Here is a 20678-nt window from a genome sequence, read left to right as displayed (position 1 = left end):
GGTTCAACAGGTCATGCTTCCTTATGCCTGAGCTTTGGCATTACAGGAAATATAGATGCCAAGTAAAATTCGAAGTACTCACCATAATTTAAGATCTTCAAAGCAAAACTAAGAATTGAGAACACACATTTAACTTACGAATAATATTAACAGTGATAGTTATGATGAGTGAGTGGTTAGGCAATTTGCAAGACACTTGACCTATATGCTAATACTCACCCCACTTTACACATATGAAAACTGAGGTTTGGAAGAGTCAAGTGACTTTTGTGAAGTCTCATTGCTCATGATTAGTGGAGGGAGAATATAAACCTGGACACAGGGACTCTAAAACCCATGTTTTTTTTTAACCACCACACCTTGTGATGCAAACAAAACTTATGTTGATGAAAGCACACAAAGCCATTAGGACTGTGTTATAGAACCCTACTTCACCAAAAATTTAGACTTAATAAAAGAGACAAGGATCTTCATTTTTTTCAAAGGTATTCATTTCAGATTTCATTTTAAGAGGGAACTCTTTTAGTACATTTAAAATGTCTACTGGGCCTCAGTGTTAACCTTCTAGGTTCATATCTCAGCTTTACCCCTTTTTGGGTAGCCTGGGGCAACTTAATTGGCCTCTTGGAGTTTTAGTATCCTTATCTGTAATACCCATTTCCTGGTGGTAGTTCAAGAGAGAGTAGAGTGGGATTACCTGGTCAGTGCTGGCCCATAGAAATATCAGCCCATAAGTGATAATGATTTTTATTATTATTATTAAATTTCAGGAGTACGATACTATATGCAACTGAGCCCAGTGAGGCAACCCCAGCCACGCTCTGCCATTCACTGGCTAGACCCTGCTTTACTTGCGCTCATCTAAAGAAACCCTTGAATTAGCTCTGCAATTCAATTCAATTCCACTGGATCTGGTAAAACCAAATCCTAGCTCTGAGACTGCATTTGATTTCTAGATGTCCTCTGCTGTGTATTTTAAATAAACTACTGTAAGAAAGAAGATGGCACTCTGGTCTTTGGCAAAACCTACAACTTGAAGAACATTTAAAGATAGTTTCATATTTCCTTTCATAGCTATAATTTGCTTTGAGATTCACAATTCATGTGACATTCACAATAAGGTGTGTGCAGAGGATATGGGAAAAGATAACCATGCTGCAGAGTGAACTGATGCTACAGACTAAGGCTGGTCTCAGTAACTCACGCTCTGTGTTCTGCCGAACAAGAGTCACATTGTGAGAAATAGCGGAGCAGCTTGGTTTGCAGAGAGAAGTTAATATTTCATTGAACCCTGGGCTTATTCTGGCTTGGAAGCAATATCTGTTTCAGGTAAGGCACCTTATGCCTTTCCAAAATGGGTATGTTTCAGAAAAGCATTCCCAATCCCAAAGGAGGTGACCCCTCACAACTAACAGGCGTGTGTAGGTAGATGAGGTGAGTGGAGACTTGGAGAGCCACTCCTGGAGTAGCAGAAGTGATGGGCCAGCCAACATGCACACTGATGCCCCCACAAGGTCACCAGTGCCGGGGACAGACGGCAGTGTGCAAGAACAGGTCTACAACATCACACGTGGTTTGAGGCTGGACAAAGTTTCCAAAGATCAGGAGGGATGATTTCCTCGACAGACAAAAGGCAAGTGAGCACAAAGGCTCTGGGTGCTAAGGGGAGATTGTCTCTCCTCGGGGCTGCCCTGTGCTGCCAGTGGTACATTCACACACATCCCAGCTTGGCACACTGATGGCAACAGTCAGCAAGCGGAGGGCGGCTAAAGGGATCAATCATGATCCACACAGGCCTTCACACCCTGGCACGCCCCAAAGAAGCAGAACTCATAAATTATTCTTGAGTAGACACTTGTTTTTGAACATCTTTACTGAAGCCATTGTCTATTTATTCTTCTGGTTCGGTTATACCAGGCTATTTACAGACTTGCCTTTAGGGCAGGGTTTTTCAACCTCTCAACATAGCAATTGGCATTTTGGATCAGGTAATTCTTTGTTAGGGGCGGGAGGGGCGGAGGCCTGCCCTGTGCATTGTAGGATGTGTAGCAGCTTCCTTGGCCTTTACCCATTAGATGCCAGGAGCTTCTTCCCTCCCCTCCTCCAGTTATGACAACCCAAAATGTCTCCAATCATTGCCAAATGCCATGTGGGGGACATAATTGCTGCTGGAGAACCACTGCTTTAAGCAAACACTCTCTGAAGAATCAGGCACTCTGGCTTCAGGAAGAAGCTTAGAAAGGCATCTGTGGGTGGGGCAGGTGTGTTTATGCACACATGACTGCCCTCTCCTGGATGGCTGGGTCAGTGCAGGCAAGAGCCTCTCATCAAAATACCAGTTGCTTTGTTACTAAGGACCATTACAATACAGCTACCACTATGTTTAACTAACGGGAATGGGAACCGGATCCCAAGATAAGATTGATCTGGGGGATGGTGGTAGAAAGGGCACCAAACTGGAAGAGGGCTTGATTCCAGTCTCAGCTTTGACATCTGTGATAAGAAACCTGGGCCTCGGTTCTCTCCTTGTAAAGATGAAGAGGGAAGACAAGATGAAGCCCGGGGCAGTGGTTACACAGTTTGATAGTCACACAGGCTGAGATTCGCATCTCCGCTCTGTCTTCGAATGGCTGATCAACCTCAGGCAAGTTATGAGGTTTTTAAGTCTCTGTTTCATCATCTGTAATCTGAAGATACTAATACCTACTTCCTACTCCTTTGTTGATTCCATCCAGTCTCACAGCTCTAAATGCCACACTCGTAGCTGTTATGAGGATTAAACAGGTAGGTGCTTAGAAAAACAAGTACAATATAAGATTAGCTATAACTGAGGTATAGGTAGATCTGATTCCAGTTCTGAAATTAACAAATATTTATTTAGCATATACTGCATGTTAGAATTGTGCTGGACGTTAGCTATTAGGGGAAAAGATGAAAAAGGCAAACAAAAAAATCAGAAAGAAGATACCATCAGAGTGAGTATCAGGAACTCACGTGTTGCTACATTAGCTTATTCATCTCCCCATCTTCTGGACTGTTTATAATTTCTCTTCCAACCTCTAAGAGTCTTTTCCCACCCTCATGCTCAGTCAGTGACCTCACTTCCGATTTCTCTGAGAAAACGGAGCAATCAGAAAATCTCTGCTAGCACTCACCTCCGTCTCTGCCCCTCATCAGCATGTGTTCACGACTGGACCCTCCCTAACATGATAAACTGTCCCTGATGCTAAGGCCAACCCCCGCACTAGATTCCCTCTCTCACCTACTTGAATACATCACTTCAGAAATCTTCCCTCTCTTTCTTTCTTCATCAAAACATTCCTCATTATTGAATCATTTTTAATCACCTCACAACTTTAAAAACAAAAAACAAAAAAACCCCTACTTTTTGACACCTTTTCCTCCCCCAGCTTCCTTCCTATTTCTCTGCTCCTCTTTACACCCAAATTTCTCAAGATCCTCTCTTGCTCTTTCCAATTCCTTTTCTCTTAAACCCACTCTGATTGCAATCCACTCCCCCACACTTCTCTGAAACGGTTTCATTCACTTCCATGTTGCTGACTTCAATGGTCAGTCCTTAGTTCTTATCTGACTTACCGCAGCATTTGACACATTGAATCCTTCAGCCCAATTCCAGAACAGCACATTTTCTCCTCCTGCCCGCTGGCTGCTCCTTTTCAGTTTCCTTTCCTCATTCGTCCTCATCTTAACATTGACATGCCCCAAAGCACAGTCCTTGAATTTCTTTCCTATCTATACTCACTCAAAGCTCATGGTTTTAAGTACTATTCGTATGTTCCCCAATTCCCAAATGTAGAACTCTAGCTGGCCCTCTCCAGAAACTTCAGACTCAAACAGCTAACTCCCTACTCGACATCTCCACCTGGCTGTCTAAAAGGCACCTCAATCAACACAACTGAAAATGAATTTCTGCTCTTCCCTGAAAACGCTCCACTCGAAGGCTCGTCCCATCTTAGCTGATGGCCATCTCATCTTCCAATTGCTCGAGCTATAAACCTCAGTGTCATCCCCAACTCCTCCTTCTTTCACACCCTTCATCTAACATCAGGAAATCCTTCAAAACAGACAGAGAATCTGATATGTCACACCATGTCCACCATTACAATCCTGTTCTAAGCCACCATCACCCCCCCGGATCACAGCCATGAAAATGTAAGTCAGACCATGCCACCATGCTGCTTAAAATGCTGTAATGACCTCCCATTTCAGAAACAGAGTTCCTACAATGGCCTACGAGGCCCCAGCCTCTGACCTTGTGCTCTCTCTGACCTTCGGAACTATTCTCTCCCTCATTCAGGCCACTCACACTGAATCACCCTCCTTGCTGTGCCCCCAGCACCTCTCCCTCTTGCTCTTCCTATTGCCTAGAACATTTTTCCTTCCTTTACATAGTCTCATGGCTCTGCCCTCATCTCCCTCAAATCTTTGCTCACAAAGTATCTTCTCAACAAGGCCCTCCCCAATCACTAAATTCAAAATTGGACCCTCCTCCTTAAGCATTTCCTATTACTCTTTGCTCTAGTTTTCTCCTTACTACTTATCAGCTTTTAATATACTATAAAATTCACTTATTTTATTTAATGCCTTTCTCCCTCTAGCTTCCAAACTGGAAGGAAAGCTGTATCTCTAGCATCTATGACAAATTCTGATATAGTAACTGTTCAATAAATATTCATTGAATGAATGAATGAGCCAACCTTCCTCAAGTAGCACATCCTATCATAGAGATCTGAGACAACTTTCTGCAAGTCTTCCTGGAGAGCATCATTATAACCTGGAGGAAATGCATCATGCAGCTAGCTACATATCTGGGTATCACAAGCAAGCTTGAAAGTATTTTGAAAGACTGAAGTGATATTAATGATCAGTCAATGTAAATGGCAGTTTCTCAAGGGAGGCCGTCCAGCTGGCTGGGATAATCTCCCAAAGGACACAGGCCCGACTTAAAAGGGCTCTATATTCTAGCACATTCTGTGTTCTCAGCTTCTTCCAGCAAACTTAGTGTCCTGCTGACACCCATCCTGCCTGCGCCTCCTCTTGGCTCCGCTTCTGCTCTGACAGCACGAGGATTAGGGAAAAAGAGAAGAAAACCTCATTGACATTGTGCCTGCACTTTACTTCGTTCTTTCCGTGCATACATCTCATTTAACACACCATTGATGTGAATTCACTCCCTGACAGCACGCACTTAACTGAATTCACTCAAGTGCTGTGCACTGACCTTAGAGACAGAAAGAAAAGGACACAGTCCCTGCCCTCCAGATGTTCATTCTCTCGAGGAAGGACAACACACAAGTCATTACCTTGCATTACTATTCTTCATAGGTCTTATCACCACCTGACATAATCTATTTACTTATTTGTGCTCTTTCCCCATTCACTACTGCCTTTATTCGGTTCACCGCTGTATCTCCAGTACCCAAGCCACACAGCAGGCATTTGATGAATATTTGCTGAAATAATGAAGAATATAAAAAATGCAGGGAAAAATGAAGAAGAAATGTCTAAGTATGCCTGGGCAATTTATAGGAGATTTTTCAAGAAATATATTACTCAAAGCAAATCTTGAATAACGACTAGTTTTCCAAGCAGTTTGGGAAAGAAAGTAGGGGTGAGAGTTAGGAAGGGGAGCAGATTCTAGACTAAGATCACAGCAGGTGCAAAGGCACCTAGATGTTCATGGAGATTGTTTGCCTCACACTTCCCCACAGGGACCATAAACCTCCAAAAAGCAGGAGCTGTTTCAAATCCCTCCCAAGCAACCTCCTTCCCCCTGTCCCTAGGACAAGACTGGGCCGCTAGGAAGCTTTCGTGAAATAACTTCAATTATCTTCTAGATTTCTGATCCCTTAAGAAAAGGACAGTTTTCTTCTAGACTGTGTTCTTAAATACGCCATGCAGAGCAGAGAATAAACCACAGAGCTGAAGCTAGTACTAGACGTTCCCTAGTTGACATTAGTTCCTAATATAAGGAACACATACTGTTTCCTATTTGCAAAGCAAAGCTCTGGTCCCATCTCAGCCTCCTAACATCCTTATGAGACAGCCTGGGGAAAGCACCATTTTTCCACTGCGAAAAAGGGAAAAAGGAAGCCCGGAGGATTAACATACAAGGAAGGCCAGAGCCAGCCTGGATCCCAGGTCCCTTGATGGGAGACCCTCTGTCCAATCCTGCTGCCTCCTTTCCAAGCACGGTCCTTTGCCTTTAAGTACACTGAGCACATCCCTGTGATGACCTCTTCTAACTGCAGTACCACTGGGAGAGAAAGCACCTCCTCCTTCCCCGAATGGGCCTCTTTCTTTTACTGTTCAGACTCTGAAGCTTCCCAACCACCTAATGATAACTGGGGGTCATCAGATCATCTGGTCTCTTTCCAACCTGCCAACTGCACCTACTGGATTCCCAAGGTTATTACCATTTTTCTGTAACTACTTTTTTCACCGGGTTTTAGTAGTCACTGTCACATTGCTGGCAGCAGACAAGTCCCCACTGACTAATTACTGTCATTACTGAGGGGCCTTGATATGCTCCACTGAAACAATCCCCAAACAAGCCAGAGTTTGCCAACTAGTTAAGAGACTGATTAACAGTCACTAGAGAAACAGCTCATCAAAAAAAAAAAAAAAAAAAAAGGGCAAAAAATGATCAATCTAAAGTTTACTTTTTCTGCATTTTCTTTTCTTCTTTACACATAAAATATTAACTCATTCAATCCTCTGACAATACACATCCCATAGTATTTACCCACTGAGGACACCCCCGCAGCACCGGGAACATTGGGTGGAGACTGCAGAGAGAGCCTGAGCGTTTTGTGACCGCCTGAGGGGACGTGAAATGAGACGGTCAGGGGCTGTGCAGGCGTCTCTCACCACCCGGATCACGTGGGCGTCTGCTGACGACCAAAACAAGCAGCAGATGACCCGTCCAGGCCCAGAGCCCATCATCCTGGCACTGCTTGAAATGGCCTTTGGAGACAAAGGGAGTTCTGTGCACCTGAGCCGGCTCACAGGTGAGTGGAAAGGAGAGGCAGGTGACCCAAGGGGACGGCGGGTCTGGTTTCGATGACACCCAGCTCTGGGGAGGAGGGAGGGCAGTGGCTCTGTGCACCACCCTCGCTCCCGCAAAGCCTAACAGCAGCCTGCTCACAGACTCCTATGGCAGGTCCTGGGCACCTGGTTTCCTTTCCTGCCCTCCAATTCCTCTCACCTGTGCTCATCCGCTCCTTCCACGGAGAGAGAACGGCCACGCTTTACCACGTGACCCTCTGACACGCTGCCTTCGGCTCCACAGAGCAGCCGCCCTCCTCGCAGCCCTGGGGCCAAGGCTGTGTAATGCCCCCAGGCCCTGGGCCCAACTGGGGCCTAAGAGGGGGAACGGAAGGGGGACCCTGCTAGCAGCTCGGCCCTGAGTTGGCCTTGGGGCGTGTTCCTCTCCGACGGCACCCCCAGCTCTCAGGACTGGCTCTTGCCTTGTCCTCTGTGACCAGGTTTTCTCCTGTGCTTGGATGCGACCTCACTAAATCCCCTTGGCTTCTTTCTGTACTTGCTGGTCTTCTGGTAATTTCCAGTCCTTCCCTGACTCTCCGAGTGGGCTGGAGCCTCACTGTGGTTGGTGCTCTCATAGCTCCCCAAAGGCCCCCTCCTGTGACGTTCAGCAGTCTCTGCCGTCCTCACGGTGGGGAGAGGCCACCACTCTTCCCAGTGCCCTGCCAGGGCCTCGTGCCCCCAGTGCTCACCTAACATTTGTGCACTAAGGAAAGAATGAAAGAACACGTCCTGCTCCAAATCATTGGGTTTAACCACAGAGACAATGCCCTTCACCCAGACTCACAGCCCATAATGACAGCGGGGTGGGCGGCTGTGCCCTGGAGACGGGAAGGGGAAGGTCCCTCCCTGGTCCTGAGCCTCCTTCCCAAAGCCTCACCTCTCCTCTGTGATTCTTTAGGGTGAGGGCTCAGCATCACCATCCACCGCCCAGAGCTTAAGCCCTGACGCCCCCTGCCACACCTCACTCCCAGCTGGCTCTGGCTTCAGCCTCTGGCCCTGCCGTGTTGCTCTCTGGCCACAAGCCCCAAACACCACGTTATAGGCACAGCCTGCATCCGCCAGCCAGATGCTGTGGCTGCAATATTGCTTCCACTTGCACAGACAAACCTGAGGAGGTCTAATTTGACTTCCTAGCTTTATATCCCAGACACAAGGGACATATGAGGTAGGGGAAAGAGCACGGGTTCTATGCTAGAGCCCTGGTGTCAGCGAGGGGCCTCACACTTCCCAGCTGGATGACCTTCAGCAAATCACTTACTCAGAACCTCAATTTTCTTGCCTGTAACTTGAACATAACATTACAGGCATCAAACGGGGGTTGCAATGCTTAAAGGAGAGAACATAAGAAAGCACATAGCACAGAGCTTAGAATTTAGGAAATTTTCAACAAATGCTTGCTTTCCTGCAGGCACCAAGGCCACTGCCTTCCTTCCTGCCAGGACTGAGACTCCGTCAAGGAAACGAGCTGGAAGACGACTGTTCAATGTTGTCCTAGTTGAGACTTCCAACTGTCCTGCATTTTCTGTTCTTTCATCTTTTCTTGGTAATAGAACCTCTAATTTTTAAGCTGTGCATGGCTGCCCCAAATGAAATTACATTTCCTGTCCTCTCTTGCATATAGGAGTTGCCATGTAACTAGGATTTGGCCAATGGGTGTAGGTGGAAGTGTTGTCATAACTTCCCCGCTACCTTCTTAACAGCCTGAATAAGACAGGGTGGTTGGAACTCGAGTGTCTGTTTCAGTTGCGATGTAGAACCAAGTGGTCAAGGTTGTGGAACAAGAAAGAAGGTGTGTGGGTCCATGACCTCTGGCAGACTATGCTGGCGTGGGGTCTCCTCCTTGTGGGCTTCATTTACATGAGAGAGAAACTACCTTTCAGCTTGTTTAAGCCACTGTTTTGAGGTTTCAGTCACTCTCACACAAACCTCATCCTGATTGATTACTGTCCTGCACCTGTTTGAACAAGGTTCCCTTCAGGCCTTCAGCAAGCTTCCAGAGATCCCCGAAAAAGAAACTGCCCCTAGAGCATCTCTAAGCTTGAAACATGGGCTTTCAAGGGCTTGGACCTCCAGGGAGCTGGCTGCCCATCTTGAAGTAATCTCCTCGGGGTCATTTACCCCAGAAGAGAGGGGAGAGAATCTAGCATACTAAGAATCTACTACATGCGGTTATTCCCACACATATGGCTGGAGCCGACAGGGAACAGATTAAACTTGATAAACCACTACGGAATTATTTTAGCCTTGTTGCTTTGGCATCTGCTGTGGTCCTTATGTGCCTGGAGACAGATGAGCAACTTAGCTCTTTGTACTCACACCAGAGTGTGAGTTTGGGCCTTAACTAAATCAAATCGAGGAGTGAGTGAGAGAAGCTCTAGAGCAGTACCACTCAACAAGGGGTCCACAGACTAGTGGCCGTGGTGCACCCTGCTTGTGATTAGTCTGCAATGAGATAAGGAGCTTGTGAAAGAAGGTAGGTCAGCTGCATCACTAAGCCTATCGTTTTGTTCCACTGACATTTTTTTTTCTCACAGCAAGACTTTCTTGAAGGAGGAAGTGATGGAGGAATATACATTCTGGCATAAGCTCCTATCTGATAACAGATTGCCCTTTGAATAGCACTGTTCTAGACTGTGGTTGCTCTTTTACAGGGATCCCCCCAAAATATAACCCTACCACAAACCAAATGAATCAGAATCTCTGAGGATGGGGCCAAGGCACCTGTATTTGAGTAAAGCACCACAGCTGATTCTGATGACTATTTCTGGTGGAAAGCCACTGTATAGACAGGACAGGAGGACAGAGGACGGTATTGTCTTCTCAGGAGCAAAGCAATGTGAACGTCTGTGCGCACTTGCTTTAAACTTAAGCTCGTTCTTCTGAGCACAACAACATTTTCATAGGGTCCTTCCTGGGTTATTTTTTCCACATACTGATACAAAAGATGTAAAAGAATTTCCTGCTTTTTCCCCCATGACAGAGCCCCAAGCACTGTCACTGTTGCCATCAGACGCCTGTAGCCGCATGGGAAATTTGGCCCCTACAGAAAGAGGCTAATGGTTCCAGAATGGTGAGGCCGCCTGTGCATGACTGCAGGGCGATGGGCCCCACTCCCCCTGCCCTTACCTGCAGTTCCCAGGCTCAGGAGCACGGCCACCCAGAGGACCCAGAAGAGAAGGAGGATGGCAAATGTCCAGAGTGGCTGGAACAGCAGGAAAGGAGAGTGGCTGATGGCTTTATTTGTGACGCGGAGAAGTTCAACTGTCAATTTTATTCTCTTCCTGAGGACGAAAATCAGGACGAGCAGAACTGCCTGGTGAGAAAGTTAAATTATTCAGTTATGTTAAATTATTCAAAATAATGAAGAACTGAGAAGAACTTAAACCCTAATATTTTATGGACATCTCAGCTCTTTTAAGATAGTTACTGCTTTTATTATAATGGAATAGACATATTCTCAAGTACTAACTGAGCACATACTATGCGCTGATCCTTATGCTAGATCCTGCTGCTGCAACAGTGGACAAGACACAGCCCTTTCCCGAAAGGAGCTTGCAGTCCGGTCAGAGAGCGAGAGAAAATGAGAATAAAGTCCTCTGGGGTCAGAGGACTGTCTATCTCTTTTTCCTTCCACATACCCAAGATGCTCAGAGAATGCTGAAGGACGGCAGAAGGGCAAGGGAATACAAGTATGAGGGAAGAGGACAGTGATCGTGCCTCGAAGCAACCTTCTGTGCCTCCTCCTCTGCTGGCTTTGGCCTCCCTGCATATAAACATCCTATTAAAGAAACAAACCTCTTGCCACCCCCACACCCCGGTCCGGCCACCATCATCTCTCTCATTCCCTTCACAGGCAAGCTTCTTCAGGCACTAGTCCACACTAACCATCTGCACGTCCATACCCCTACTCATCCTTCAGCTGCCTGTAAACCTCCAGACCCCAAGACGCTCCTGAAGCTGCTCTCCCCCAGCTCACCTCATCTGACCTCCTGAATGTCAAATCCCACAGAAACATTCCAGGTGTTGCCTGACCTCAGCATGGTATGTGAACCTCTTGTCCACTCCTCTTTTCCTGACACTTTCTCCTTTGACTTCTGGGACTGCTCTTTCCTCTGGCTCTCCTACTTCTTCAGCTGCTGTTTCTTGGGGTCCTTTGGGTGGTCTCTCCTACTCCTTTGTGTTTTTAGCATCCTTCTTAGACACTGATAACCTCCAAATAAAGATCTCCAGGGAATTCCTTGGCGGTCCAGTGATTAGGACTCCATGCTTCCACTACAGGGGTCACGAGTTCAATCCCTGGTTGGGGAACTAAAATCCTGCAAGCCCCACAGTGCAGCCAATCAAAAAAAAAATCTCCAGCCTCACCTTTCTCTAGGTACTAGATGAGTAAGCACATCAGTTACTGACCAGGCCGTGCGTGTCCTACAGTGTATCAAACTCAACTTGTCCTGAATCGAATTCCTTATCTTCATACAAAAACCTATTTCCCCTGTATTCCCTACTCCAGTGGCCTAATATTTCTGAACTCTCCAAGAAATAATCAGGTTCCCCTCTCGCGTGCTTCCATTTTATCCCACACTTACCCTAATGTAGCATTCAACATCCTCTACTATAGATGTTTATTGTCTGCATTTCACATCACATCAAGCTCCCTGAGGGCAGGGCCATCCCTTATGGTCAAGGATGGGCACCGTCCAGCACACAGCGCAATCTCAATATCTTGGACTCAGTTTCCCTGCACAGCTCTCAGTCTATCCTCCCCTCTCCATTCCCATGACGATGCCACAGCTCAAGTCTCATCTTCTCGCACCCAGGCTCCAATAACCTCCACATTACCTTCTGCTTTTAATGCCCCTGACCCCCCACCCCTGCCCCAATCCCTCCTCCAACCCAAGCTAAAGGGATCTTTGTAAAAGGTAGAGTCAAGGATGTCGTCTCCCTGCTCAAAATCCTTCTATGTTTCCCCAAAGCTCCTGGGTAAAGATGAAAATCATTATCACTGAAAACCAGGATCTTCCTGGCACCGTCCCTTCCTGCTGAGGGAATGTCCTGCAGGTTCCTCTCTTGTCCATGTGACCCCACACATGCCACTCCCTTGGCCTAAATGCTCTTCCTCTTCCAGCTGGGCTTGGGCATTGCTGCCCTCAAGGACCTCACAATCAAGTGGAGTAAAGTCAGAGGACAGTGGGATGAACTGTGCAAAACTGTTCCTGGGGGCTGCGAGCAGGGCCTCCTGGCGGAGCTGTGGGGACTGGCCTGAGGAGCCAGGGAAGAGGCCAGGAGGAGACAAGAGCAGGAATTTCCTTCTCTGTGTCCTCAATGCCTAGCACAATCAACAAGGAAGAGGGACTTTTGTTTTTTACTAAAAATTTTAATGAAGCAAAATGATACAATCTTTTGGCAACTAAACTTGGCTTCTAGCTCCTGAGTGGAATGCTAAAATGTGTATATTTAAACATGTGTGTGTCTTTCAACATATATATATGTATGTATAAAATGCTCCCTTCACATTCAAAGTATGCCGCAAGGATACTGACCCCAGGTGATGCGTGAGCTCTAACCCATCACTTTCCCAGGCTCAAGGGAGATCGGCATTATCCACTGGGGACAGTGCCAGGGGTGCTGGCCGGGCGGGGTGGGCAGCAGAGCTGACTCACTACAGGGGTCAAGCCTCAACTTCATCCTTCCGGGCTCTGAGCTGCAAACTGCTGCCTCTCCGCCTGTGCCCCTAGGCTGACACCCTGAGGCGTCACTCAATGCCATTCATCCAATTTTCTTCACTGCTGCTAGTGGTTATACTGAAACCACTGAAATAATATTCACAGGCAGCCCCCTCCTAGGCCACAGGCTCTTCCTGTGCACCACGTCACGGCGTTGCTGGCCTGGTAATTCATCTCATTGTGGGGAGTGTCCTATCTGCGTGTTTTGTCTTACCAGGTCCGTTGCTTAGTGCAGGGCCCTGTGCACAACAGGTGCTCAGTAAATGGTGATGGTGACAAAGGGCTCTTAGGAGAACAAGCTCATCAGCAACCAGTACTTGGTAGAATCTGAGCAGCAGTGACACGTGTGCTGCATGAGTGATGTGTGAGCTGTGGTGCAGTTCCCCCCTCTGCTCTCACGTCTACACTTTCCCAGCCTTACACTCGGTGAAGAGCATTCCCGACCCTGGCACCTGGTGGCCACTAAGGGTTCAGGATATGAAGACAAAGGGAACCCTGTGGGGGTGGGGGCACAGGTGGGGGAGCAAGCTCCCCCGGCTCCCAGCCCTGCTCCTCCCTGTGCCTAATGCCCAACAGCCCAGCACCCGGCCTGCGGTGCAAGGGGCCTTTCTTCTCCAGCATCCTGCACAGGCCCTGGCTCAGCTACGGGCCTGGTCCCAGGACAAACCAGGAGCTTTGCTTTACCGGATACTTGCTCACTGAGGTGCAGCTCACGTGACACACAAACCTGACACCTCACTAGAAAGGAGAACACGTGAAACCCGTGCCAATCATGAGAACGGAAGGATTTCCTGAGAGGAGAGAATCTGCATTTGCTGAGAGATTTAACGGGCGTGTGGATCCCCCGGCTGTCGAGCCTCGGTGAGTAAGCCGCACACTAAAGGATGCCCGTGGGCCACCTGAAGTCGACCCTCTCCGGGGTCTGCGATTCCAGCACTGCTGTCAGCACCGGGGAAGTGAGCTGAATGATTTTCAGTTGCCGACCAGCCTCCCCAGCAACCGGCATCTCCAGGCTCTGTGTTCTGTGTGTGCCTGCTCTCAGCCAGGGAGTTCACCGAGGAGGCGGCAGGTTCTCTCAAACCAGATTAACCGAGTGGCCGGCAGGTGTGGAAACAAAGGCTCTCTGTGTTCAAGGGCAGTGGGAGCTGTCACACCCTGAGAGCAGAGCAGCCACTGGCTGGAAGGTAGTGACTCTCCTCAGACCAGGAAATAGGAACTGCTGTACGTCTGCCTCCCTCTCCACACTGCAGCGTCAACAAGTAAGAGCGTTTACTCATTTTTGGAAGGCTGTGATGCACTCCTGTGTAGGTATCTCAAATAAAACACGAAGGCACTAACAGGTAGGTACACTCACTTCACTAACATATATACACATTCTGCGGCAAAAGAAAAACAAGTGCTCATTGTTTTTGGTTAGAATCCAATTATTTGGATTTCAGAGTTCTGGCCAGCAACTTGATCTATTGCTGGAAGGGTGCTTCTTACCGTGATAACTGTAGACACAACAGCAAACCCCAGCAAACACTGCATATTTTCCCTCTCTGTGTCCAATTCTATGCTGAGGTCATTGGTATAGTCATAATACAGCCACCATAAGACACCGCAGACAACTGGAAAGCAAGACACCAGTGGAACTCAGCACGCACGCCATGAGGTAAGCACCCCCGCCCTTCACACCTGGTGGCCCTGCTCAGGCAGTGGGTCCCAAATCCTTGGGGCTTTGCAGGCAATGACCGACCCTCTGAAGCAGCTGGACTGGGCCAGGATGGCCCACTGAGGACCTGCCAGACCTGGGGTGGCTGCCTGTCTCTCAGAGATGCAGGGAGGTGACTCTGGAGCACAGGTGTGTCCTGTCCGCTTAGCCCACGGGAGGGGCTGGGTGTGAGCAGGGAGGAAGCGGCACCAACAGGATGGTGAGAGGAACACCATTAGAGGCCAGAGTCTAAAATTTCCAAATGAACTCTGCAGGGGACAACTCCCGTGGGAGCCTGGGTATCGGCTTGGCACCTAGAAACTGGGCGGACACCCCCACATTGCAAATGCTCTGCATTTAGGCTCTAAGTGCCACCTGCACCACATCCACAGTGACTACAGGGAGGTCACAGTCGTCCTTTCCAGTCGTACGTGGGGAAGGCACCCTCACAAGCTGTCACGCGTGTCCTTTAGCACCGGCACGCTGGGCACCTGTGAGCTGCAGAACTGATTGTACAGGGGATGAAACACCTACAGTCATGCCAATTATTTATTTATTTGGTCATGCTACTGATTAAAAATTAAAATATCCTATACCCGTTGGGAAATAGCTGCTGCCTTGAGCTCCCTGCAGGCCCCTGCCCCTCAGACCCTCTTCCCTGACAACTTTTGGACAGACCCAGGATGCGGCACTGAAAAGGAAAACACACAGCGGGGGGCCTCCAGGACCCGGCCCCAGCTCAGGGCCTGCGGCTCTTCAGACTGGCTGCAGCCTTTGTGTGACAATGTGGGCACCCACGTGTCAATGGATGGTGTGAAAATTCAGATGAAATCCTTTAAAGGGCTTCCAACAGGCACCGGAATTGCCCTTTAATGGTACGGAAGCCATCACCACTCACCTGGCCGGCTCCTCTGAGAGGCAGCACAGTGCAGAAGAGACAGCAGCCCGGGCAGGGTCTCTGCTGTCATCTGTGAGACAGAAGCAATCCTGTGGTCCTCCCCGTCCTCTCTGGGCCTGCATCTCCTCACGTGTAACATGATGGAGCTGGATGAGAGCCTCTCTAAGACCCCACGTAGCTCAACAATGCCAGCATTTAAGTTCCACACTTAATGGAAAGGGTTCTCATTTAATCAAGAAGAAATCAATCAAGTGGAAATACTTACACAACAATCCCACAACAATCAGCGCAATGAAAATGTGAACCAGAAGGCTGGTGATGAATCGAAAGGTGAACATCATGGCCAAAGACAAGGCTAGAAAATTAAGCAAAATATATAAATTCTAACAACCACCAAGGCATGAGGGTGATGATGACGGGGCTGGAATGACTAAACCTTCCAAAAGAGTGAGGACTGAGGGCTTTCTTCAATCTCTAAATACCTTGGACATCTACCAAACAAAAAAACATGACATACCCGGGCCACTTTCTGAAGCATATACAAACAAGTTCAGTCGGTGACAGGAAGCCACTTCCTGAAAGTGCTAGCGTTCTTCTTGATTTAAAAAAAAATTTTTTTAAAGCAGGTATCATTCCCAAATACCCTAAATTTTTTTTCTTTTAAGTCCAAATGAACCATCTAAAATTTTTTATCAAGCTTAACTCTTTTGATTTCATAACTTCTGTAAAGTTCTAACTTTGTGTTCTCAGATATTCTCATTAACTATGAAAGATGAATGCCTTGAAAAATGAAAAATTTAAGATTACATGATAAGATGTATGTATAAAAATCTGCATATTAGTTTCCAATTTGGGGGTTTTTAAGCCTATGAATTTATTCTAAGTACATCAGTGAATTTATAAATACTAGTTCACTTTTTTTCTAAACAAGAGTTCAAATTGCATATAGATATTTCAGTGTAGTGATTAAGAACATGGGTTTGAAATCAGACAGGTCTGGGCTGAGTCTCAGCTCTGCCACCTTCACTAGATGTGTGACCTTGGCCAAGCCTCAGTTTCCTCTCCTACAAAAGGCGATAGGATTCTGATGAGGTTTAATGAGTTAACAGTAAGCACAATGCCTGGCACATCTGGGTCACAGGAAGTCTGGAAGGTACATAATGGTGGCTAGTTAAGCATCCCCAAGCATTCAGGAATTAGTAACCTTTGGGTAATGAAATCACAGAAAACTCAATTTGTAAACTGACAAAATTATGTTAATGGCTGATCAAAGAGATTCTTTCAACCTTCCAAGGTTGGGAGGCAGCGACTATTTATTTACAGGGGGTAAATAACAGGCTGCTACTATTACCTACAGCAGCAGAGAATACTAACGCGTCCAAAGAGAAGGTCGACTCTTAAAGGGGCTCATGGAGCTGAAACGGCAAGTGGGAAGTCAAACAGTCACGAGGAGGTGGGTGGCTGCTTCCAGAGGCCTGGAAAAGGCAGGATCTGGCTCCAGGCCTTGACCTGCCTACAGCCCAGCAGGCCTGTTCCTAGGAGCAGCTGGATACCTCAGGCCAGTGCTCTCTGATGCTGTTTAACACGATGCACACGCCTCCTTCCCTGGCTCACCAAGCAGCCTTCTGATGTGGCTTGCCTATGGGAAGAGGGCACACTGGCCAGAGGACATGCATCTCTGGTACTTACTGTGGCCAGTTCACAGACTGGCAATCTGCTCTGCACAACCATCCTTCTGCAGAGCTGGGGAGCAGGCCCTGGAAACAGTCACTATCTAAGGCAACCCCCACCTAGTGAGGCCTCTGGGCAGGGAGCCCGCTGGCCTTTCCCCAGTCTTATTGCCCCCTCCTCCACTTGAACCTGAAACACTGAAACTATCTACAAAGAAAATACATGAAGTTTTATATTTAAGTCAAGAGGCTAATTTTCATTGTACAACATACATAAGTGCTAGAAACTTTGGTATAAACAGTCACTAAAATAAAATCAATTGATAATTACCAAATGCAAGGATACAGAGGCTGAGGATTGTGTCTCTTCCTGACATTATTCCACTTAGAATTCGATGGAGGGCGTCAACATCATTGATCAAAACAGATGCAAACAGGGAATAACACTCAGGTGTTTGAGGGATGCATCGGTTAAACAAGGGAAAAGACTTGCTAAAAAGAAAAGATAGAATAAGTGGCAAAGATGTTTACTTAATTACTTACCTCAAACAAAGATGTCTATTTAACATTCTCAGCAACCAAAACATATGAGATCTACAGTAATAAAAAGAAGTTTAACATCCTGTTTGCAATGTACACCTTACAAAGCCATGCATCTGTGCTGCCACAGTGTTTAGCTGATGCCCTGATGGGAAACTGATTATGGAGACCCACAGACACCAGAAACCTAATCTTGGGGAGTGACACTTCTGACTCTCATGTCTTGGCCCTCTTGTATAACAAACTACCAGCTCCAACACAAGAATCACGTTTCTTTAAGGAACTGTTACAGATAAAGACAAACTCGATCAGAAGCTGTACTAATGAAACCACCAGCTTCATTCTATTCTCTTTAAGAAGACATACAAGGCTTGAGAGTTTTGTTATGAACAGAGCCGATGCTTAAGAAATGAGTGATAGATGTATGAATGAAGCCGTGGTTGATAACTGCCTCGGGTAGATGAGAAAGCTGACCTCTTTTGGAGCCCTTCCTGAAATGGGAAAATACCCAGGAATGTTCATCCTAATGAATCTTAATGAGGCCACAAATACCTTCATAGCATCCTGCTCTCCTTTCCTCCCGTGCTCCCCAAACAGTGGAAATAATCCTCACCCAAGAAGTGCTACATTATCTGACAAATTGCTCAAACATTAGGTGGTCGCCAAGTATTTCGTGAAACATGTGAAGATGAAGCAAAGGGAACCCAAGGGCAAACAATGTTACATCGTCAGGAAGGACAAATGGCTTCGAAACCCCCAATGATGCTCAACACAGAACATATGAAAGGGTCTTTCTCAGGACTCACAACAGTACACAGATAGTTCCTGAGTCATCAGATATTGATTCAAGTGCAATACAACCAAGACATTGTTTTTTTAAATTAAAATTTTTGCAGGTGTGATATATTCACATGGCTCACATTCCAAAAGTACAATAGAATAAACTGTAAGAAACTGCTCTTTCCTTTCCTTGAGACACTGAAGTACATTTCCTCACAGGCAACCATCGTTTTGGTTTCTTGTATATCATTCTACAGACTTTTGTTAGCATATATGAATGTAACAGGGAATTTAAATGGGAGTCTGCCACTGAGGCACAAAGAAAATAAAAATTATATCCCCAAATGAGATGCCAGACACCACCAAGCAGGGCTTCTCAAAAAAGAGGCAGGAAGAAGGCTGGTTATTTTCAAAAATCCTTCACCCACACATTAGAAGAGTGCTGGAAGTTGGAGATTAGAAAAGCATTTTAAAAAATAAACTTTTAATTCTGGAATATCTTTAGCATTAATGAAAAATCACAAAGATGGTACAGAGAGCCCGTGTAACTTCAGTCACCTTCACTTAATGTTAACATCTGACATAACCACAGTACATTTGTGAATATTAAAAAAATCAACATTGGTACTACACTATTAATTAAACCACAGTCTTTATTTGGAAGTCACCATTTCCCACCAATTCCTTTTTTTCTCTTCCAGGATACCACACTGCATTTATTTGTTGTGTCTCCCTTGGTCTGTGACAGTTTCTTACTTTTCCTCTATTTCGCATACCCTTGACACTTTTGAAGATTCATGGTCAGGTATTTTATAAAATGTCCTTCAAGTTGTAGAATGACCCTCATGTTTTCTCATGATTAGACTGCAGTTATGGGTTTTGGGGAAAAAAAACCACACAGGGGAGGTGCTATTCTCAGAGGTTCACATCAGGGGAGGTGACAGCAGCCTGACACCACTGCTGAAGTTGACCGCAATCACTTGGTTAAGGTGGTCGGTACCTGCCAGGTTACTCTGCTGGAATGTGACTATTTTTCTCTTTCTATGCTCTGTTCCTTAGAAATGATTCCCTAAATCCAGCCTGCTTTCAAGAGGAGGGAAATTAGTTCCACCTCCTAGAGGAGGAAAATCTACACACATTAAGAACCCTCTGTAAAGATTTATCCCTTTTCTCCCATTTATGTATTTACTTAGTCATTTATTTACATAAGTATAGACACACGGATATTTACTTTATTCTTTGGGTTATAGTCTGATATTTAGTCTGTTGCTCAAATTGTTCCAGCTTTGGCCACTAGAAGGTCTTTCAGGTTGTCCCCTGTGTCCATTTGACATTCCTCATCCCTTTTTTTTTTCTTGAGCACTTCCTTACTTTCTGGTTCTACAGGATGATGCCAGGCTTATCTGGTATTTCCCTCATCCAAGCCCTAAAATCAGACCCTTTGGAGAATAGTATTTAGAAATCGAGCTCTGGACATTGGGTGTGCTCATTGCTACTGGGAGAAATCACCAATCCTAGGCCCTCTTATAATCAACCCTAGTATGTAGCTTCAGAATTGCTAAATAGTACCTCATGAGAAACAAATTTACTAACTGGAGCACAGTGTTTATGTACAGTTTTCTATTTTTTTTTTTTTTTTTTTTTGGCTTATAGTGCGTAGTCACAAGCTATTTCCCAAAGTTACCCAGGCCAGCTCCTCTTCTCTCCATCCCCTTCAGATAGGTTATGTCACACATTAAGAAGTTCATCTGTTGTAGTCGAGATTTTATCCTGAGATCTCCCAATACCTTGGTTGATTTTGTTTTTTATTTGGATGCCGTTGACTGTGTACAGGTGTTGACAAGTGCATAGACTCATGTAAAAGAGCAATTCTGAAGGGATGTTTTTGTTTTGGATATGGTTGACTGTGACAGGTGTTGACAAGAGCAATTCTAAAGAGATGGTTTTGTTTTTGTTTTGAGAGAGAGACCTGCCATGTGACTATATCCCTGTCTCCCAGGGTGAGGGATATTACTCCTATGTCGGATGAGAAGTGTTTCCTGGAAAACTCAGAGGATTTACAGGACCCCATGGCTTAAGGTCTGAGCCCCGAGAAGGGGAGAGGCTGGTGTCCTTGGTGTCCGGGACGGCTACATGGAAGACTGTGGAGACCTTAGCAGAAAAAAGCTAGGGGTGGCTGCCCAATGCCTCGGGAAAGAGGAAGACCCAGCCAGAGGAATGGGGAAATGACCAGCCAGAGTGGAGATGCACTGGACCATGTAAAGGGCACTGCCAGTGAGAAAGCCCAGTAATGGAAGTTTCCAAATAAC

At 46.4% G+C, this 20678-nt stretch overlaps 1 protein-coding gene across 1 annotated transcript in view; it reads right to left on the bottom strand.

Moving 5' to 3' along the window:
* Positions 1-20678, bottom strand: part of SLC44A3 (solute carrier family 44 member 3) — an 84659-nt gene that overhangs the window by 42768 nt on the left and 21213 nt on the right. Inside the window, exons 5-8 of the mRNA XM_057718117.1 lie at positions 17381-17541; positions 15645-15734; positions 14274-14398; positions 10195-10381 (exon numbers count right to left, since the gene is read on the bottom strand). Of these exons, the coding sequence (XP_057574100.1) occupies positions 10195-10381; positions 14274-14398; positions 15645-15734; positions 17381-17541 (563 nt within the window). The remainder of the gene's footprint in view (positions 1-10194; positions 10382-14273; positions 14399-15644; positions 15735-17380; positions 17542-20678) is intronic.

The sequence above is a fragment of the Hippopotamus amphibius genome, chromosome 1, assembly GCF_030028045.1.
Source record: "Hippopotamus amphibius kiboko isolate mHipAmp2 chromosome 1, mHipAmp2.hap2, whole genome shotgun sequence".
In the NCBI taxonomy this organism is placed as follows: domain Eukaryota; kingdom Metazoa; phylum Chordata; class Mammalia; order Artiodactyla; family Hippopotamidae; genus Hippopotamus; species Hippopotamus amphibius.
Note: the sequence above shows the minus strand (reverse complement) of the source record. Positions and strands in the feature narration are given on the sequence as shown.